The 22,191-nt window shown below is 27.1% G+C and overlaps 3 protein-coding genes across 3 annotated transcripts; 2 read left to right on the top strand and 1 right to left on the bottom strand.

Annotated features, from left to right (window-relative positions):
* The first annotated feature begins 8,084 nt into the window (after positions 1-8,084).
* Positions 8,085-11,189, top strand: LOC126551666 (uncharacterized). Its single transcript, XM_050205609.1, has 5 exons — positions 8,085-8,159; positions 8,928-8,985; positions 10,160-10,222; positions 10,398-10,460; positions 10,540-11,189. The coding sequence occupies exons 1-5, from the start codon at positions 8,085-8,087 to the stop codon at positions 11,187-11,189; spliced, it is 909 nt and encodes a 302-aa protein (XP_050061566.1).
* A 9,221-nt stretch (positions 11,190-20,410) lies between these two features.
* Positions 20,411-20,935, top strand: LOC126551621 (uncharacterized). Its single transcript, XM_050205528.1, has one exon. The coding sequence runs from the start codon at positions 20,411-20,413 to the stop codon at positions 20,933-20,935; it is 525 nt and encodes a 174-aa protein (XP_050061485.1).
* Positions 20,936-21,136: 201 nt separating this feature from the next.
* LOC126551665 (uncharacterized) lies at positions 21,137-22,191 on the bottom strand (the record flags this gene model as incomplete). The annotated part of the gene is made up of 5 exons (XM_050205608.1): positions 22,149-22,191; positions 21,898-22,022; positions 21,713-21,805; positions 21,458-21,644; positions 21,137-21,273 (listed from the first exon to the last, which is right to left on the bottom strand). Coding segments are annotated over exons 1-5 (585 nt in total), but the record flags the coding sequence as incomplete, so codon positions are not given.

Genomic DNA, 22,191 nt, shown 5'->3' with positions numbered 1-22,191 from the left:
ATGTATCATTGAAAAAACTCTCTGACACAAGATGGTCAGCCAGACACGAAGCATGTGTGAGTCTCAACAAAGATTGGAATGAAATTATTCTAACTTTAACTGATATTAGTGAAGACTGTAGTGAAAAACCTAGTACAAGGTGTGAAGCTAAAGGATTACTTATAAAATTAAATAGTTTAGAAATAGCGCTTATGGCTACTTTGTGGGGTGATATTATGGAAAGGTTCCATTTGACTAGTAAACAATTACAATCAGTAGACATTGATTTGGGAACTGTTGTTTCTTTATACAAATCGCTCATACTATATGTGTCTAGTATGAGAAATATGTATGACGTATATGAAAAAAAAGCAAGACTCAAATCAATAAACAAAGAATATCAAGATAAAATTCAGCGGAAAAAAAAACTTTTTAAAACTTTTAAAACTTTTTTAGGCGCAAAATTCCTAAATACGTCTCTGTCTGCATAGCGATTATTGTACATTATTGGATGATCCAAATTTATTAACAGAATCTTTTTGTTTGAATCTAAAATGATTTTTTTTTTTAAAAACTAAGTACTCATTGTTTATTTAAGAATTTTATTATTATTATTTTTTTTAAAAATGTAAACAAAAAAAAAACATAGGTACATTTATATAGGTATATATAAATTTAATGTGTTTTTTTATTATTTCAGTCTCATTATGAGCAGAAATATAATAACAAAAAAACAGCGTATGAACACGATTGGAAGTAGACTTATTGAAATAGAAAGATTTAGAAAAGGTTCAAAAACTTTCATAATTAAGAACTGTGAAAATTATATAGATTACAAATTATTTTTTAACTATATTTTACATGGGTTAATTTTAAAGTTAAAACAATCGTGTATTAAAACGTCGATCAAATTTAATTTACACGTTGACGCTACTTACACACGTCCTATAACACATGATAAACAAGATGTGGCTTTTAAAACTTCGAATGTTTTAGCATGTAATTCATCCGATTTCGCTAGTTTGTTAAACACAAAGTTTGATAAAATATTAGCTGAAGAATCTGAATTTATTGCTAAAGGTTCAGGATGGACACTTGTTTCAATAGATGGGTTACAGTTGAGAATCAATTTAGTAAATCCATTAATAGGAGGTGCATATTTAGATTTACCTAAATTTATACGAGAAAAAAAGGCTATTACACTTGATAACGCTATACGTACTATAATGTCTAATTTTATTTTTTTTCATTAACTGTTGAAATTGATTATTATAAAATTCTGTACCATTATCTGTTTGTAATAATTTTGGATTAGCTTGTTTTAATATATTAAACATACCTTTTGTACATTCTTTTCCTGTTTTATTTTTCAATGATTCTACCCATACATATTTCGTGTATGTATCTATAACAACTAAAATATACTTAAAACCAAGATTTTGTTTAGAATGAGATTGCATATCCATTAAATCAGTTTACCAAAGGTCATCTTTAATCGCGTTATTATACTACGTCTTGGAAATACTTTTCTTGCAGGTCGATGTAGCTCATTAGCTAAACCCTCTAATGTAGACATTAAACTATAATATTCCTCTCACGTAATTCTTCTATAATAGATATGATTTCATTATTTACACCAGTATTACCAGCATTTTGGGAATAATTCATTTAGATCATCATAATACACTAATTGTGTATGAGGTATTACATTTTTATATAAACCAGATCCTTTCTTAACTGACGGTGATAAACTAAATTTAAATAGATGATCAGTTTGGGGTTCTTCAAATTTAGAACTAATTTTTAGGAAAATTATTCTCAATAAATTATTTTATTATATATTATATATTATATAGTTTATTTAATGCATTTTTTTGAAAGGAATTATTCATTTTTGAAACAAAATCTTTAGATGATTTAAGAACATTCTCAAATGTTAAATTACTTATGTCAGCAATACACTTGTCCACCATTAAAAAAGCATTCAATATATCCAAATTCTTTGATTGTGGGTATGTTGAAGTAGGACCAATACTTTTGAAAATTGGAAGAAATAAATGAGCTGTTACTATAATATTAAATTGACACTACTTTTCTTTTAATGAATTGGCTTCGGAAATAGATTTTGGGTCAAAAGTTTTTGACGTTGCCACAAAATCCAATGCATTTATCACTATAGGATATAAACAGTCATTTTCGTCAAACATCCATAGTAATGCTTTTTCGAGGGACCACCAACGAGTCTCACTTATTTTCTGTAATTTTTTCACTTTATTTTGACTGGTTGTCAGTTTTTCTTGAATTTCTTTCCACACACCCATCTTTTTGTATGAATCAGAAAAAAAAGTTGCCAATCTATTTAATAAACCAAATAAATTTTTAGCTGCCAAATTTTCGCATGTGTCACAAACACATAAGTTTAAAATATGTGCAGAACACCAAATGTACACACTGTTTTGATTTTCTTGTTTTATAAAAGCACGAAATCCATTGAACTCGCCCTGCATGTTAGGAGCTCCATCAAAGGAAGATCCAATAATATTTTTAAAATTAATATTGTTTTGAGAGAAACATTCTTTGAGTAATTCATACAATCCTTTTCCTGATGATGTTTTTACTTGTACTACACTAAATAGACGTTCTTTAATATGAGAGTTAAAAACATAGCGTAAATAAATAGCTGCCTGATCAATGATACCTATGTCTTGAGTACTATCTACCTGTAAGTATATGTTATAAAAATTATGTTAATTAAGCAAATTAAATTGGTTTACCTTGTAACAACTCGCACGAGGCCATACCCAGATTCGGCGTGGAGTGTACATTGACGAAGCTGGTGTAGGTTGCCAACCCACAGCCGAGATTCGAAAATCGGAGCATGCGGGATTTTCTTTATACAAATAAATTGGAAAAGGGAAAAACTTAAAACATAGTTATGGGGATTGGTTTTTTAATATATACCAGAAAATAAAATTTTAATTTATGGCCAAGAAAAGCCATACGGCATAAAAACTTAGCCGCAACTGAAGGTCACCGAACAAACAAATATATCATAAAAAATATAATATAATAATATATAATTGGACGAGATGTCAATTCCAAAACACGGCTCCGAATATTGGTTACCAGTGTATGAATAAATAGATAATAATAGCAGTATATGAATATAAAATATATATATGTATTAACGATCATGTTTGATAATATTAAAGAACACCAAAAGTGTCAAAACCTATTTTAATAATTAATAATATTAATTCACCGGCCAAGGTGTGGGTGTACGTGTGTTGTATGCACAACATTAACAAAAACATATTACTATCTTCTTGGTGTCTGTGCCGTTAAGCGTCGTCCCGAAAACGCCCTCGGCGATTTTACTCTTTGCTACTCTGTCATGCTGTTGTCCGTTGAAGCGAAGAAAAAGAAGTGAGCAAAAGATGGCCGTGGCCGGGCGGGTTATTCACCGAACGGCGTTATATAATTTTAGTTGCGTAATTTGGTTAAAATTTGTTTGGCCGGTGTACTTTACACTTTTATATTATTATATACCGTTAATGAGGTGTTATTATTATTCAGTGTCGGCCGGTCATCCGAACACGGGTACTAGGCATACGTGACAGTGTGTGTGTGTAGAACTCGGTGTTGCCTATGAGCGGTGGCCGAGGGGACCATGGGACGGAGAGCGCTATCGCATAATGGTATATAATTATTATTATTAATTACAATTTCGATCGTTACAACCTGTATACTAAACTGACGATCACCCAATTCATTCTTTATTGTTTTTCTCATAGTTAATAGAATGGCATCTATTACTTTGTTAACTGTAGTTTTAGATAAAATGTTATTAACGCACCTCTTACTTTTGAATTTAATTCCACATTTTGTTTTCGCTGTTTACTGCGTTGAATAGCAGCAGTCAAATATTTATTTAACACCATATCATGTTTTGCGGTAAACTTTAAAAGTTCCAAAGTTTCCGTGGTTAAAATTTGAATTTTCTATATCATATAATGCTTCAGACGATCCTCGATATGATAGATTTTGTTTCCCAATAAATTTTATCATATCAAATACTTATTCCAAAATATGAATGCGTTCCATCACTTGCTCTTTTCTATGGTTCATTATATCTCTGCTCACAACAAATTCAATACTATTTTCATTACTTGCTGAAAAGTGTGCTTCTACAGCTGATGAATGACCTTTACTAATTTCATAGGACTCAATAGCAGCATATATATTTTTAAAATTAGTGCAACCGCTGCAAAAATTACTTGTACTGTTTGCTATACATATTGTGCAATAAATGGCTTTTACATCATAGTTAATACACTCAACTGTAATCCACTTTCTCGGGACACTCTCCATTACTATAAATTCTATTATAAACTCTATGCAAAACCCACGGTACATTGGTTAATCGTGGAGGTTGATTAGGGTTGATTTTTTCAATAAACTGGAGTTTTTGAATAATGTTAGAACTAGCATGAAGTTTTATTGATTAGTTACACTACAGATGTCCTACAAAAAAAATATTATTTATATACCTAACGGCTAATGCAAATAATACAATTGGCTATAACTACTTACATCGGATGATGGAAAATTATTTGTTTCATTATGATCAGGTTCTATCACTAATTTTAAACTTTTTTCATTGACATTTAATTCACTGGTATTATGCACAGTGAATGTACTGGCACATACAGGATCCTATAAATATAAATTTAATACAAATTATTTTTATTAAGAAACACAAATGTTTTCCATTCTATAGTCTACAACACAAATTGAAATAAAAATATATAGGTTTTTTTAAACATTTCTAAAATGTTTTTTCATTTACCTACATTGTATATATTTTAATACGGTATATATATACTTTAACACTTACACAAGAAAATGTAGGATTTTCTGTTTCATTACCATGAGATATTACTAATTCCAAACTTTTGTCATTGACATTTAAGTCACTGGTGTTATGCACAGTGGATGTACTAGCACACAGAGGATCCTATAAACATAAATTTAATACAAATTATTTTTAATAAGAAACACAAATGTTTTCCATAGAAGCGTATACAACAAATATTGAAATAAAAGTATAAAGTTTTTTTAAGCATTTGTAAAATATTTTTTTATTTACATTTCATATATTTTAATATGGTATACAATATACTTTAATACTTACACTAGAAGATGTTGGATTATTTCTTATTTCTAATTGTTTTGATGTTTCATCATTGATGTTATCTAAAAATGTCAAAGCAACATAAATGTACTTATAATACTTCCTACATATTTATTTACTATCTACTGCAGTCTTGTTAAGTACTTGAGTAAATGTATTTAAATATTTTTATTGTATTTAGAATACTTTTTAAATACTTCTTGAATAAAGTATTTTAAATATGGTCTTGGATGTATTTGTATTTGAGAATCAAATACTTTTAATTAAATACTGTACCTATTTTTTCAATAAACAATTATTTATTATAATTTTTCTAGACAGAAATCAAAAGTACTATCATTGAAATTTTGTATTATATATGAAATACAATAATAAATAATATCTAGCTCGTAAGTTGTGGGATAATATAGCTATTACCTATTGCCAATTAGCAATATAAGAATATAACACTACAGTAGGTGCCAGGTGGCAAGTACTTAGGCTATAGTAGTCAGTACCAGAACCTATCTAGAATTCTGGTATATGCACTATGTATAAACCACTATAAACTATTAACTATAACATAATAATACACACAGTTCGAATGAGTCTCAATGGTCAATTTAAAGTTAAAATATCAGAGAAAAAGTATTGAACTCAAGTGAAGACCAGTATTTGTATTTATTCTTAAACACTTTTTGAAAGAAGTACTTTAAATACTATTTAAATACAAATTAAAAGTATCTTTTTACAGGACTGCAGTATCTAGAATCTAAAACATACCCATTCAAAATATAATTGAATTAACTTATAAACGTACCATTTTGTGTGTTAATAGTTGTACAAAATTGCAATTTCATCTATTTTGGATCACTCCCTGCTGCTTTAAGTTCAGAAATTCGTTTGGCTCTAATTTTTTCTGCTCCTCCTTTACGATTTTTTTTACCTTATGCATTTTTATAAATTTGAGTATTAACCGTACTTATTAATATAATACTCGATGTTGTCACTATATGGTCACTCGTCACGTGATTTTTATAGCATTTATTTTATAGTAACCACAACACAACACCGGACAAGAATAACAAGAATACAAGATTATTTTCTTGTTTTCTTTTTAATTTTACCAAATAAATCATGATGTTAAGTTATAACTTATAATATTAATTATTATTGATATCATTTAGTTAATTAATAAATAAATAACACTATAAAACTATTTATAACCACAACCATAACAATAGTACCACTACGGCACTACTACCACTGCACCGGCCATTATCGCAGTATATATAATATTATATTAATATATATAGTGACTTCGTTATTCGACATGTTCCCGGAGTACAGAATGAGGGTCCCGATATGTTATCTCGATTTCCGACAGACGGCCCTACGTTGGACGAGGACGCGAGTAGGTATATTTTGTACGTTCGATCCAAGTTTTTTAGCGGTGGCAAGGAGCGAATTCTACATAAATTGGTGTTGTTTACCGTGGGTACACAAAATGTTCATTTTATCCACGCGAGCAAAAATTGCACATTTTATAATTCTTAGTTTTTAATGAAAGATAGAATATGGAATTACACTTGTGCACACATAAAAATAACATCTGAATAGATTAAACAGATATAATTTTTGGCTTCGATCATCAATCGATCATTTCACACTACACTCCAACTGATTGATAGTTCTATTACTACATTTTATTTATTTTCCCCGAGTAAATGTTAATACAATGGTGCATCGTTTTGCGAGTTTTAATTCACGATTTGTACATTTTATTTATTTCAACTTATATTCATAAAATGGTAATTAAATTACTCGTAGACTCATGGCCTAGTGGGCTAAGGCGTTGGGTTTAGAGTTTGTAAATTTAGGGTAAGTAAGTATGTTAATACTACACTCAGTGTCGTAGTCAACTAGACCATGAGTCTACATTTTTTCATTTTTTTTTTCTTCTGTTTTTGTCAATAAAATCTTTTTACTTTATGTGCGCGGTCAAATCAAAATGGCCATTGTGGGCTTGACATATTATGTTTGTGCATTGTTATCATTTATATATTTTTTCGATTTTAAAAAATATTAAACTATTATCAAAAATAAGTAAACTAATAATTACTTTTAATTTCTATAATGTGGTATAACTGTTTTTTAATATTATTATATTGACGATTATATTTTACTATTTTCTTTGTATCATTTTAGTTGTGTTTTTTCAGTTGTGCACTGATGACTATGTTGTATTTTATTTTATTTTTTCCACAAAAAAGTGTATGTAATTTAAATAAAATTGAAAGAAATATTTCAAACGTTAAAAAACAATCAATACGATTACATCGTCTGAAATTTCAAAAACTTAGGCGATCTACAAGGGTGAAAGTTAAACCAAATTATTTTCATCTTGAATTCAATAATTAAAATTATTACCTCATATTTCATGGACACCATAGTAGTCAAATCAACCTACAGTATACAACATCAGGGTGGAAAAAACATTTATATTGGTTATCTTGTGGATCAACCTTTATCTGTGGCTATTTTAATGTCTACTACTAAATGTATCACAATGGAATAAGTTTATATCTCATGATTGTTTTAAATCAATTGTTTGTTCTTTAACCACAGTTCATCAATCAAAACGTGTTAAATTGGACAACCATTTTTATTATAAAATATGTGTAAAATCTGAATCAGTTAATTTACATCGTATTTATGGAAAGATTACATTATCCAGTAATAATTTAAATCTTTTAAAATTATTGCAACCATGTATAAATGCAAATATCATAGAGTTAGCAAATAAATTGGTGTTGTATAAAACTGTTTTCAATAATGCATGTATGATTATCAAGTGTGATATTTTATATTGACACCAGAATGTATTAGAAGTGATTTTATCAGCTCATATATTAAACATTTTAATTTCAAAATGGAGGACATGAAGGATGAAGAGAAATCATTTTTACTTGAATTGCAACAAATGCATCATGTGAAGTTTGCGGAGGTTGTATTAAAGCCCGATATAACAAATCAATAAAACCAAAATAACCATGAAATGATTTATTTTTTGCTGGTTTTGCATTTACATAACACAACTATTGATAATTTTAATATTTTTAATTCGTAATATATTATCATATATACCACAGTACATAAATATTGTTTTTTTTTTTTTTTTTAATTAAACATTATCGTTTTTATTTTTATTTGTAATCTATTGATAAAATGGTTTATTTTGTAATGTTAACACATTATATTACAAAAATGTTGAAACTTTGTAATACAAAAATATAATAATAAATATATCATGGGTTAATATTTTGTGATTTTATTCTACATAATAATATCATTACTTAAGTATAAGTCAATTGATAATTATATAACTTTATTTTATTATTTTTTTTTTTAAAAACAAAAGTTAAATACATATATATTTTTAACTAATATAATCATATTGAAAAATTAATGAATTAGTTACAAGCTTGCTAAAAAATAATAAAAAATAAAAATATTATTAACATTATTTAAAAAATATGATAAATACATATATATTTTTAACTAATATAATCATATTGGAAAATTAATGAATTAGTCATATGCTTTCTTCTAAGAAATCAAAATATTATTATTAATATGTTGAAACTAATTTAAATCATAGGCGTGCGCACGGGAGGTGCAGGGTATGCAACGGCACCCCCAGTGAGTTAAGCTTAGTTTAGTATTTGGATACTGAGTTAAAAAATATTTTATGAATTAAAATTTTTTTTCAAAGCCCAGGGACCCAATTCTTGAAATCAATGAAAATAAATATTTGGTATTTTTGAAAAAAGGTATGACTGTAGGTTAAAATTATTGTTAAAAAAAATTATTATTATATTTATTATTATTATCTATAGCGATAGTCCGCGATCACAGACTTCTATACTATAAATAGTATAGAAGTCTGTGTCCGCGATACACGATTGTTATCGTGATACAAAAGTTATTTATAGCCATAGATATAGAATAGAACGTCATCTGAATCATTGTGATTATTAAACACATCGGTTAGTGATGTAATTAAATACTATAAATGTTCATAGATATATTATAGTAATTGGTGTAATGTTGTTACTATTGAGTATTCCAGTAAATCTCTATGGCAGCGTCGCGCAAGGATGCAAGATAGTGATTTTATGGCGTCGCGCGTGTGTGAACTAATTGTATTATACTATTATGTGCAATTAAATATTAATTATAAGTTATAACTTTAAACTTAAAAGACGTTTGGTTGGTGTATTTAATATAGTTAAATAATATAAAAGTTAAAAATGTCACGAAAATTAAAATCAACATCTTTGTATACTTTTTTTAAACCTTCGTCGCCCAAAAAAATAAAAATTGGTAAGTTATATCTGTTATGTTGATACAATTATATTGGAATATTTTTAATAGGTTACAATGTTACATAATTATTTTTATTTTTTAATAAAAATTTGTCATAGTACTATTAGTAGCTCCATAAATAATTTTATATTTTCAAAATGTTGAACTGTTCACTACTTACTGTTGAATTATGAATAGTTTTTAATATATTTGAAAACAGTTTTATCTATGAATTAGTCTGCAAGTACTTGTAATTATAGTCCGCGCAACGAAAACTGGCCGGTTACCCCCGAAACCCGCCCGCCGTGAACGTGCCGTTAGCCGTGGGTTCTCAAGCTACGCATCGCCACTGTGATGCTTACACAATAGGCGGCAGGCGCACGGCGGCGCGCGCCACGGCCTATAGTTTAATAACCACTAATTGAAAATTGCCACTAGAGTCGCGCCAGTCACCGGCCAGTTTTCGTTGCGCGGACTATAGTAAGTAAAACTAAAATAATATACCTATTTAATTTTATCAAAAATAAAGTACCTAATGTATAATATGTGATATTGTGGTGTACAAAAGTGAGGTCTTAAATAAAATATGTAGGTATAACTAACAATTATTTTATTATCTTTACTATTATTTCATTTTAGATCTAAGTGAAAAAAATATGCCTAATTCCATTGATGACAATGAAAATTGTTCTTTGACTTCAGGTTTGTATTAGTAAATATTAGTAATTAGTAAATATTAGTCATAAAATATTATAAACATTTGTAATAACTTAAATTCTACAAATAAAATATCTAGGTATGTTAGTTAAAATAAAAAACATTTAAAATTTATTACAACCAATTTTTTTTATATTATTATGTCATTTTTTCATTTTAGATATAACTGAAGAAAATCTACAGTCAAATTCCAATGATGACAATGAAAATTATTTTACTTCAGGTTTGTATTATACTATTACCAAATATTATTTTATTAAAATAATTGTATACATGATTTTCATTGATATGTACTTTCATAGAGAAAACGTGTGATCCATGTGATCCAGCAAATGAATTACCCAAATATCAGCTTGAAAAAAAAGAAAGAATAATGAAAGGGCCTTTCTGTCCTAAATTGGACATATATCCTAGATCTAAGTTTGGAAATACTTTACGAAGTTTTAATAAGTCCTGGTATTTAAGTTTTGATTGGTTGGAATATAGTCCTAAACTTGATCGTGCATTTTGTTTTCCATGCCGTATGTTCATGGCATCTTCAGGAATTAATGCGGGATATACTGACTTAGCATTTACTCAAGTGGGATTTAAAAATTGGAATAATGCAACATCAAAGTTTAAAATGCATCAAAACACAAAAAATCATTGTCATAATGTAAAAGCCCATAGTGATTTTTTAAATGGTAAATCTATTAATATTCTTCTTGATGATTGTAAAACATTATTGATTAGTCAAAAAGAAGAACAACGTCAACATAATCGAAGTATAATGCGGCGATTGATTGATGTAACACTTTGTTTAGCAAAAAGTGGGAAACCTTTTAGAGGTCATCATGAAAACAGCTCTTCTGTCTCTAAAGGTTTATTCTTGGATTTTATAGATGTTTTGAAAAAGTATGATAATGTATTGGAAAATCATTTAGAAAAGGGTGCTCTTAATGCAAAATATTAAGTAATCGTATACAGAATGACTTATTGATATGTATAAATAATGTTATGAAACGTACTATTCAATCAAAAATAAAAAACCAGATAGTATCTATTATGGCTGATGAGACTTCAGATGTAGGGCATCATGAACAAATGTCAGTGATAATACGATACTTTGATGAAGAAAAGTGTCAACCAGTAGAACATTTCATCCCATACAGCAAAATTATATCATAAAAATATCTACCAGATATCTTGACTGTGTTATTAATATTAATTTAATATCTTCAACATGTCTCTGGAATAATTTTTAATATTCTACAGATATTGTATAGATGTCTTATGAACCAATTTTTCATATTAATAAGATAAACAACACAAAACATCATAATGATGTTTTATACAATATATCTTTTTTGTCACGCCTGCACCGAAAGTTTGGTTTTCGACCACGGTTGAAGCGTTCGAAAGCGTCCTTTTTCCGTCCAGCGGGCGGTAAAGTGGAAATCCCCAAAGTGCCGGGCGGAAAAGAGGAAATCCCCAAAAGTGCCGGGCGGAAAAGAGGAAATCCCCAAAAGTGCCGGGCGGAAAAGAGGAATTCCCCAAAAGTGCCGTGCGGAAAAGAGGAAATCCCCAAAAGTGCCGGCCGCCGGGCGCGTAGGTATCCTCTGCACAACCAGAAACTAAAATGTACACCTACCACGGTTCTTACAAAACATAAACTTTTGGTTACATCTTAAATGTATAGTAACCTCCTTGCATGACGCATAAACATTTAAACATATTTAATTTGCACTGTTGGGCGTGACAAAAAATAGTATGTGTGGCTCGTGCGGGAAGGCAATTTCAGTCTTGGGCGAAATGCGGCACTTGCCTACGGCTCGTGCCGCACACAACGCCCGCGACTGAAATGGCTCACTTCCCGCCCTTGCCACACAATATACTATTAAACATTCAAATTGAAATAATATACAAATATTATTATCTTTTTATTTTATGAATATGTAATATTGCATATTTTAATATTGTACATAATAATATATTATTATAATAGTTATATTCAAATATTTATCTGATATAACATTATTTATATTAACTGAATATCTCATCCATGTATTATTTATAACATATATACACAAATATTTTGTATATAAATAATTTATGATGTATACCTATTATTATTTGTATTAGACAAGAATAAAAAAATATAGAACAGGTAGTTATAAAATAAGAATAATAAATAATTAATAAGTATGATTTAGATTGGTTTATTATATTTTATTTTAATTGTACAATGTAATAATGCTACTTAATAAGAAGCTATAAAGCATATTATATACAATTATAAAATGTTAGTGTAGAAAATTTGTAGTCACATCATTCATATGTTTTTTATTTTCTATTCTGGATTTAGCTGTTGTTAACCATTTCCCAATTATGGAAATTATTTCATCATCTTTAACGACGTTTTGGAATTTAGATTGTTTTGTAGCATCTAAAATACATTTTTATCATTATTATTCATCAATTAAAAATGTATTTAATTAGATTACCAAAAATTACTCTGTTGATCAATAACGAAGAAAAATTATATTTATTTCTTAATCCAAAATAAGTAAAATCTTTTAAAACATGATCGGAAAAAAGTTTTTTCATTATTTTTTGGAGCATTTGTTGGCTGATTTTCCTCCTGTTCTTATTAACTCAAGTAACTACATTTAATCATAAAATTAATAAATTAAATTAACATTTTTAATATAATACTAACCGGGTGATTATAAATAAAACCATCTATATTTCAGAAAATATATTTTCTTCATATACTTTTAATTATTTGTAAAACCAATTTTTTGAAATAAAATTATACTTTTCACTATTTCTAATCGTCATCATTTTAAATTTTTTTTGAATAAATAATTAAAAATTAAATGTCGGACACATTACTCGCGTGTAATGTGTATACTCTATTATTACTTATTAGTTATAAGTTATAACATTAAATACTTATAGCTTATAGCTCATATATAACTTGTCCAAAATTAAATTATTATATAATCAAATACTCCTAAAATTAATCTGCTTTTAAAAAAAAAAACTTAAAATGTATGTTGAAATTAAAATTGTTCTTTTTAAACAATAAAAAAAATTATTTTCAAAAATGTTAATATTTTTTGAGATAACAAATGTTCATTTCTACTAAAAGAATTAACCAATTTAGCATAATTTAACTAATTTAACTTACAACTTTGTTTTTAAAATTTGTTCATTAGCTTGTAATTTTTTTCTAAATTGTTTAATTCATCGTGGTTTGGTACAGGCCAAGCAGTTACAAAATAATCTATCTCGCATGAATAAAAAGTACTGATATTAGATGAACTTGAATTGTTAATCGCTTGAATTATTTCTTGTTGAGTATCAGAAATTTTGGTAACTTCAACTTTTAAGTATGCCAGATAGTTCAAAATATTTTTCAGTACAGCTGAAAAAAATAAAATTTTATTATGTAATATTTTTAAGATTTTTGTTAACGTGAATTTATCATATTTGTTTTAAGAAATTAATAAAATTGAAAAAAAAATAGTATTATTTTTTTATCATAATATAATTAAACTTCAATCTTAGAAATAATTAACTGCAAGTTCAAAATTACTTTTTAAATTCCTATAAATATTTTTAGCAAGTTCATTTTTTATAACTTCTAGAAATAGAAAAGACAAGTATAGATTTATTAACAAAATTTGCTAGCTATTACAAATTATATTTATTAAAAAAAAAAATTATTCTCTTCATCAAAAACATTGAATAATGAATCATATGTTTTTGGATTAATTCAAGTACTAAACGATTAGAAAAAACTTTTGCTACTATAAAAATCAGGTAATGATTTTTTTGTAGGTAACCCAAAAACTTATCTTAGTTAAAATAAATAAATTATATAAACAGAAACATTTACATAATTTTATTAAAATTTATCATACTGTATATTACTTACTATTATCAACTGAAATACATGGATGAGCTATATTTTTTGAAATAGATGACGATTCTTTGTTAGTATTAAGATACGTGGCTGAAAATCAGGAATTATAATGATAATACATTATAAACATATAAAAAAGTTAACGACCAGTCAATGACCAATGTAGTCGAGGCCTTGTGTAATACAAAAATTAAAAGTTTTACACAAACATAAACATATACATACTTTTTTCAATATGACTTTCAACAATATTTGATTCATTATTTTCAATTGATTTAACCTCTGGTATTACTAAACTATTAACAATTATTATTTCCTCATCAGAATTATTACCATCATTTATTATCTGGTTTTTATTTTGAATATCTGGAATATATTCCTTATCCTTGTCAGAATCATGATCAGCTAAGTAAATTGCATTAGACAAAATATTTAATTAAATAAATAAAAATTAAGTCTTTATCATAAATAATGAGTCATATACAAAAAACTATTAAAACAGTATCATAGTATCAATATACAATTAACTTGAAAAAGTCTCATATTTAGGTAAGTAACACAATTTAATTGAAATTTAATAAAATGCTTACACAAATCTGACATATGGTCATCCGATTCTGATGATGATGATGATTGTACTTTTGTTGATATAGCTTTTTTGTTTTATACATTTTAGTTTTGAATTTTGAATCCACAGTATTATCACCGTTACCAATTTTGTACTTTTTCATTTTCATAGTATTAGAACGATCTATTCAAATTTTGAATTTAAATTGGTTTTATTTAACATATATATATTATTTAAAATAAAAACATTTAAACACAAAAATATCATACCAGCTACAGCATTTAATTTTATCGAATCAATTGTCCTTTTGTTTTTATGTTTTTTTGAAAATGAAGAACCATCAGATATGTCTGATGTGTATTGTGCAGTAAGTACTTTTTCTTCTGCTTCCATTAAAGATTCTATGAAACAAAGTTATTGTTATTAATTTATTATTTAAGTAATGAATTTAAAAAAGTGTACACTACACAGATTCTGTTATTATCCACCACAAATAGAATCTGTATACATTTAAAGAAAAAGTTAATGATATTTCTTACTAGTATTACTTATTGATTATACTTACTAATATTATTTGCAAGAACTCTTATGCGATAAAAGTTAAATTCAAATGCATTTGTTTTGACACAGCTTGTTCTTAGCTTATGTATATTATGACTATTTTTGGGCCATGCACATTGGTCATTTTCAATCCAGTGAACAGGAACACTTTCTACACTATTGTCATCTAAGAAATGAACTATTGCCCACATTTTTCTTTGATGTAAATAGTAATTTTTGTTATTTAACCTTAAACTAATATTGAGAATTGAAACAAATTTAAATATAATATATAGGTAGGTTAGGTATGTATAAAATATGTACAAATATTATTTATTATCAAATATATTAAGTAGAAACCTAAACCCCACAGTTATTATATTGTTTAATTATTAAAATGAATAATTGGTGTAGCTACTGACATATTTCCATCAATAGGTAACACAGCATATTTTACTTTATATCACTAATATTCCACATTTCAACTTTTTTAGAATAATTACTAATTTTATAACTCCTATGTCAGAACTTTTTATTGGTTTTTGAAAGAAACATTCTACAGTTTCAAATTTTCTACCTAGTATAACTTCTTTCTTCAAGTGTGAATTATAACAAATATTTACTATCTTAATAATGTTTGTTTCTCCATTGGTATATACACTTGCATACGAATCAGAGTCAGAATGAATTTTTAAAATCTTTTTTTCCAAAATTAATATTTTATATTGTGGTGAAGCCGTATCTTTAATTAAAGGACCTTCAGTGTGTATTTTTCAAACTTTGGTTTTATATTATCATTATTAAAATACATTTTAGTTTCATGGTCAGGTTTGAGGTTACATTGTTCCCAATATCTTTTTACTACTTGTTGGAGAGGCTTTTCATTTTTCCTAACCATTTTTTTTAATTTACTCATATAGTTCTCAAACTTGAAGCAACTAACCTGATCTAGTGAACCATATTTTTCATAATCATCGTATAAGTGAATTAACGAGTGTACATTGCTAGATAAAAATGTTTACCATATAATTTACCAAACTGTTTAACAAAATTTATTATTAAAGCCTTAGCATCTAACGCAAGGTGGTTAAAATTGGGACTTAAGAATATTGTCATAGATACATTTAAGTAAAGAAAATGTAATAAATTTTTTTGACACTAGTAAATAAAGCACTACAGGTCCAGTATATAGCAAAAATTGCCTTAGTTCAGTTGCCTTCCATCGACTTAATTCATCTAAACTCCGAGGTTTTCTACTTAAATCAGAAGGTATGTACTTTTTTAATGATATTAGACGAGTAGATATTTGTTTAATTAAATTGGAAGGTAATTTTTGTTTATTTACACCAACTCTACCAATTTCACCACTTCCTTTCCACAGCGTAAGCATTTTTTTCATAACTCCCAAAAGTACACAATGCATATAATCAATAGAAAAGTCATGAACAACATTAATACCAGGAATATTAATTATATTAGTAATATGACCTGGGGTATGATATTGTTCTTGAATTTTTTTAAAAATCTTGGTGAGTTCTTTTTGAACATTCTAAATCAGGAAAGCAAACACGTCTAAGTAAAAAAGTACCCTGTACTGAACATCTGGAACAAGAATAAAACCCAGTATGACCCTTGTTTTTAATAAAAATGCCTTAGCGGAACATCGCAACAAAATGCATCAATAGCAATTTTTTTTTTAACTTAACTAATTGTTTATCTTTATCAAATAATTCAACAGTAAGTCCATTCAAAATGAGATCCCTAACCTCTTCTATGAAATCATTTATGAAAATATTACTGTCACCTGGCTTTTCATGACCCCAATAAATTCCTATAGGAAACACAGTTTGATTAAATTGCCTTATATAACCTAAGATAGGCCAAAAAGTACTACCTGAACTTTTAGCCAAGGGCAGACCATCAACTCCAATTACTAACTTAATAGTTTCATCAGAAAAACATTTGTCTATAGTTTGTTGTATTCGTTTGCTAATCCAAAATGATAGTATACACCAGGTGATACAGTTTTACTAGTATAGATTGACTATATGGATTATTAATATTAGTTTGATGAATAGTCCTAGCATCACTGGGAAAATTACTAAAACAATTATGTTTTTTTAAAACTTTTAATAAACCTGATAGTGTATTATTAGGTACATCATACTCAACCGCCCATTTACTTAATTCACTCTTCAAATCTAACTGTTGAAAATTTTCAAATGTTTCCCCTCTATTGTCAAAAGTGTTTACACAATTTGAATTGTTTGTGGTAAATTCTTCTAAATTATTGATTTCTTTGTTTAATACAATTTGATTTATTACATTTTTATTAATATTAGAAGTTTTAATAATATTGGAATAATGAGATATTGGATTTGTATTTCCATCGATAATATTTGAAGTAGGATTATCTTCTAAATTATCTTTAATTAATACATTAGAAACACTTACACTTAGTGGAGGAATTTCAGTATAATTATCTAATAGATTGCTTTCTTTCTTCAATAATCTCCTTCGTTTGGTAGATTTACTCATAAAATTTTGTCTATGCATGTTGTTTTTATATATATATATATATATATATAAATTAATTTATACAGTTAAAATTATAGTTCTATACTTACAAACTAAAAAGATAGATATATTGATATATATACTTACAATTTACAGTAGGTATCTAGTATTGTTGAAGTGTATACTAGATCGTAAAAATACAACGCAGAAAAGTAGATATAACACAAAAATAACACACACGCGAATGACGAGGCGAAAAACGCGAATACCAAAATGAAAAAAAAAATAACAAACGACAAACGGCCCGCAGCGGCATCGGGCATAGGCCATAGAGTAAAATGTCTTCTAGACGAAGATGGTCGAAGGGGTCTGTGTATAGTCGACAATCGGTAATCAGCGGAACGACGACTGTATCAATAATATTATGGAAAACCCATGATATTATAACCGATAGGATTTATGTTAACTATTTTTGGATACATATAATATTCTAGTACCTATCACATAAATAATAGCTTTTGGTTATGCGCTACGGCAGAAAACGAAAATTAATTGTATGTAATCTGCGGCCTGCGCCGCATATTCAACTTTAATTGTTGGAATTTACCAGCTAATAAATTTACTAATATCGCATCGGCTATATGATATACATAATTATGCTTAATCTAGTCTAATCTAATATAAAAAAATATTGTACAATATTGAACAACAGTATCGTGATATTTACAGTTTGCTCGATATTATTGGGGTGTGCATTCTATAGAAATGTAATTATTAAAATGAACTTAATTATTTGATCAATGATTAAAAATATAATACCTATGTTAATCTGTAAAAAAAATTGTTTAGTTAGGTATTTATAAGAGTGTTGCAAATTACAATTTGAATAAGGTGAATAATAGCGTAAATTACAATAATGTTTAAAAGTTCAAGATGGTTCAAGACCCTTTTATTTAGTTTTATGTTACGAAAACTACAACCTTAAAAAGTAATGCAAATTATAAACGCCCGACAGATCAGTATTATTTGTCACTGTAATGGTACCTATCTCGGGGCCCTCTGATGATGGAATCACTTAATCGCTATCCACCCGGTTGTTACATACAGATATTTTGAAGAAAATATGTAGGTATAGTTGCATAATAATTATACTATTCAACTATTGTAATATCACTTACACATTACAACATTAGCAATAATGCAATATCTTTTGTTATGGTATCAATAAATGTTTTTAAAGTTTTAAATATCTCAATTTTAATAATAATATAGAATTAATACCATACATATATTACATATTTACATAATATATTACATATATTTTTCATATAGGATATGAAGATATCCATATTATTATATTTTATTTTAAAAATATCTGTGTGTTATGAATGTTATGATATCAATAAACAATTTTAAATATCTCAATTCTAATATAGAATTAATATCATACAGATATGAAGAAATGCATATTATTATAATATTATTTTAAAAATATCTGTGTGTTATGATATCAATGAACAATTTTAAATATCTCAATTTTAATATAGAATTAATATCATACAGATATGAAGAAATGCATATTTTGCTTATATACAATTAGTGATATCTTTGTATTATAATATAAATAAATACTATAAAATATCTCATTTTGAATATCAGGATAACATAATAATAATAAAAATAGTAGAATAATTATTTTAAGCTATTGCTATAATATTATAAGGATATCACTAAGTGAAATATCTTAATATTTACAATAACCTGATATCATGTTAATATCAAAATCATTTATTTGCTGTATGGGATTGGTCTCCAACGTCTATTTTCTGTTACTTCTGAAGCTATCTTCAATAGTTTATCAAACCAAATCTCTAATTTAAATATTGAATGGAAGTCAGTGATAGCAGTTTGTTTTGACGGAGCATCTGCAATGTCTGGGAAATGTAATGGCGTACAAGCTAAAGTCAAAGAGCTTAATCCAAACATCTCATATGTCCACTGTTATGGACATTGTTTGAATTTGGTATTAGTTGATTGTTTGGGTAATAAAAACCGTGTTATCTTTGATTTTTTTGGGTGTGTCCAATTAATATATAGCTTCATAGAAGGAAGTCCTAGTAGACATGCTGTTTTAGAACGTATTGTCCAAGAAACAAATATTAAATTGAAAACACTTAAATCTCTGTCGACCACAAGATGGGCTTGTCGATCCGAAGCAGTTTCAGCTATAGAAAAAAATTATGACTCTCTGTTACAATGTCTTAAAGAAATTTCTAAAACAACAACACAACCTGATGTCAGAGCAAAATCTAATGGAATAATATACCAAATTAAATGTTTTAACTTTATTTTTGCGTTATATGTGATGAAATCTCTTTTAGCTCAAATTCAAATAGTGAGTGCTAAATTACAAACTCCCAATTTAAATTTGTTTTCTGCTGTAACAATTGTTCAAGCATTAAAAAAAAGTTTAAAAAGTCTAAGGTTAGATGAAGATGAATATTCCAGGCTGTACGATCAAGTTCTTAATGTATGTAGTGCACATCACATAGAAATACCAGATGTTAAATATAGAAGAGTATCTAATAAAATTGATAATAACCATACACAACATTTTAGTTTAGAAAAAAAGAATGAAATGAAAACTTTTGTTTATTATGTTGTATTAGATGATCTATTTAATGGCTTAGAAAACCGTTTCAATCAAGAAACATTAGATCTTATACATGCTATAGGTCGTATGATGCAACACAAAATGGAAAGTTCAGATATTGATATTTTAACTAAAAAGTTTGATTTACATAGAGATGAATTTGAAGGTGAACTTAGACTAATTCATGCTATTCCAGATTTTGAAGAAGGAACTTCAAATAATACCTTACATAAATGGTTGGAAAAATTATCAGTCCTTGGAAATTTTATAAATGTTCATAAAACTTTAAAATTATTTTCAACAATCCCTGTTACGACATGCTCATGTGAGAGAGCTTTTTCAAAACTTAGTTTAGTAAAAACTAAATTAAGGAGTCAAATGAAGCAGAAAAGATTAGATTCTATGATGATGATTTTTGTGGAACAAGAATTAGCATCACAAATCAATCTAGAAGACATAATTGATGAATTCAAGTCCATATACCCGGGTACACGTCGTCTTGAATTATAATTTATATGTAAAACATTAACTTTGAAAATAAATAAAATTATTATTATTATTAATCTTGGTATGGCTTGTTATAAAGAGAGGTAATTTATTTAAATGTTAAATTTATAATTTAGTATTGTGCACCCCCAGCAAAAATGTTCTGCGCACGCCTATGATTTAAACTAAAATAATATAAATGGTTTGTTATTTATTATAAGATTCAATTTTTTTATTATCATTTATCATACATTTCTCCATTAATAAATCTTGTAAATGATTAAATGCCACTAGGATTGCATTGTCTATTTTCACTTTTTCATCCACGAAAGTTTTTTCAGTAAACGTAGAGGTTTTCCATCAATAAAAAATAAATTATTTAATGATTTTATGATTTAATTACCTATATTTCCATATTATGGATAATTATTTAACAAGTATGCTAGTTGGTTCAATTGTGTGCTAGTTTAATATGTTATCACTTCCAGTGTATTATTAGGTTAAATCCTAATATTCACTGGTTAATACAAAATAACAATAATTACCTATCTTTTTGTTCCACTTTATTCATATCTGTTGTTTTATATTTTGTAACTACCAAATAATCACTCCCTGTTTTTCTTGTGGGTATTTTAATGCAAAATTTTCCACCTTCTGATTTATTTATTCGTATGCAGTCCTCATTGCTTATACCATGGTATTCTTTTTCTAATTCTGATAAATATGCCTGAAACTAAAAAAATAAAAAAATAAAAACATATATAATTTGGTGCATATATTATTAAATATTAAATATTTTACCTTCTGTTTTTTTGGGGTAACTTTTCTAATGGCTCCGGTTTTTTTTAAATTCAGCATTTGACTTTTTTCATTTTTTTGGCTACCATAAAGTTCCTAAATTTATACTATCATGTTTTCAATTCTGATGTGTTTAATGTGGTTAAATTAAAATATTATTGATATAATGATAATAATGGTGTATTTACAACAGTATCTTCATCGTCGGTATTTTGACTACTCGTGTATGACATGGATACTTTTTGTTTTTTTGATTTTGCGTTTGTTTTTAAACTCAAATTTTTAAGTGCCATTTTTTGTTGGTGTAAAGTTCCTAAATTTACAGTATTATATTTTTAAATTAAAATATTAATGATATACCAAATAATAATAATATGTACTTACATGGATATATTCCTCATCTGAATTTTGACCACTCGTGTTCGACATTATTACTAACCACACTTGTTTAAAATTAACTGATGAAATTCACATTTACTCAT

Source organism: Aphis gossypii, chromosome X (genome assembly GCF_020184175.1).
Source record: "Aphis gossypii isolate Hap1 chromosome X, ASM2018417v2, whole genome shotgun sequence".
In the NCBI taxonomy this organism is placed as follows: domain Eukaryota; kingdom Metazoa; phylum Arthropoda; class Insecta; order Hemiptera; family Aphididae; genus Aphis; species Aphis gossypii.
This window is presented reverse-complemented; position numbering and strand designations above follow the sequence as displayed.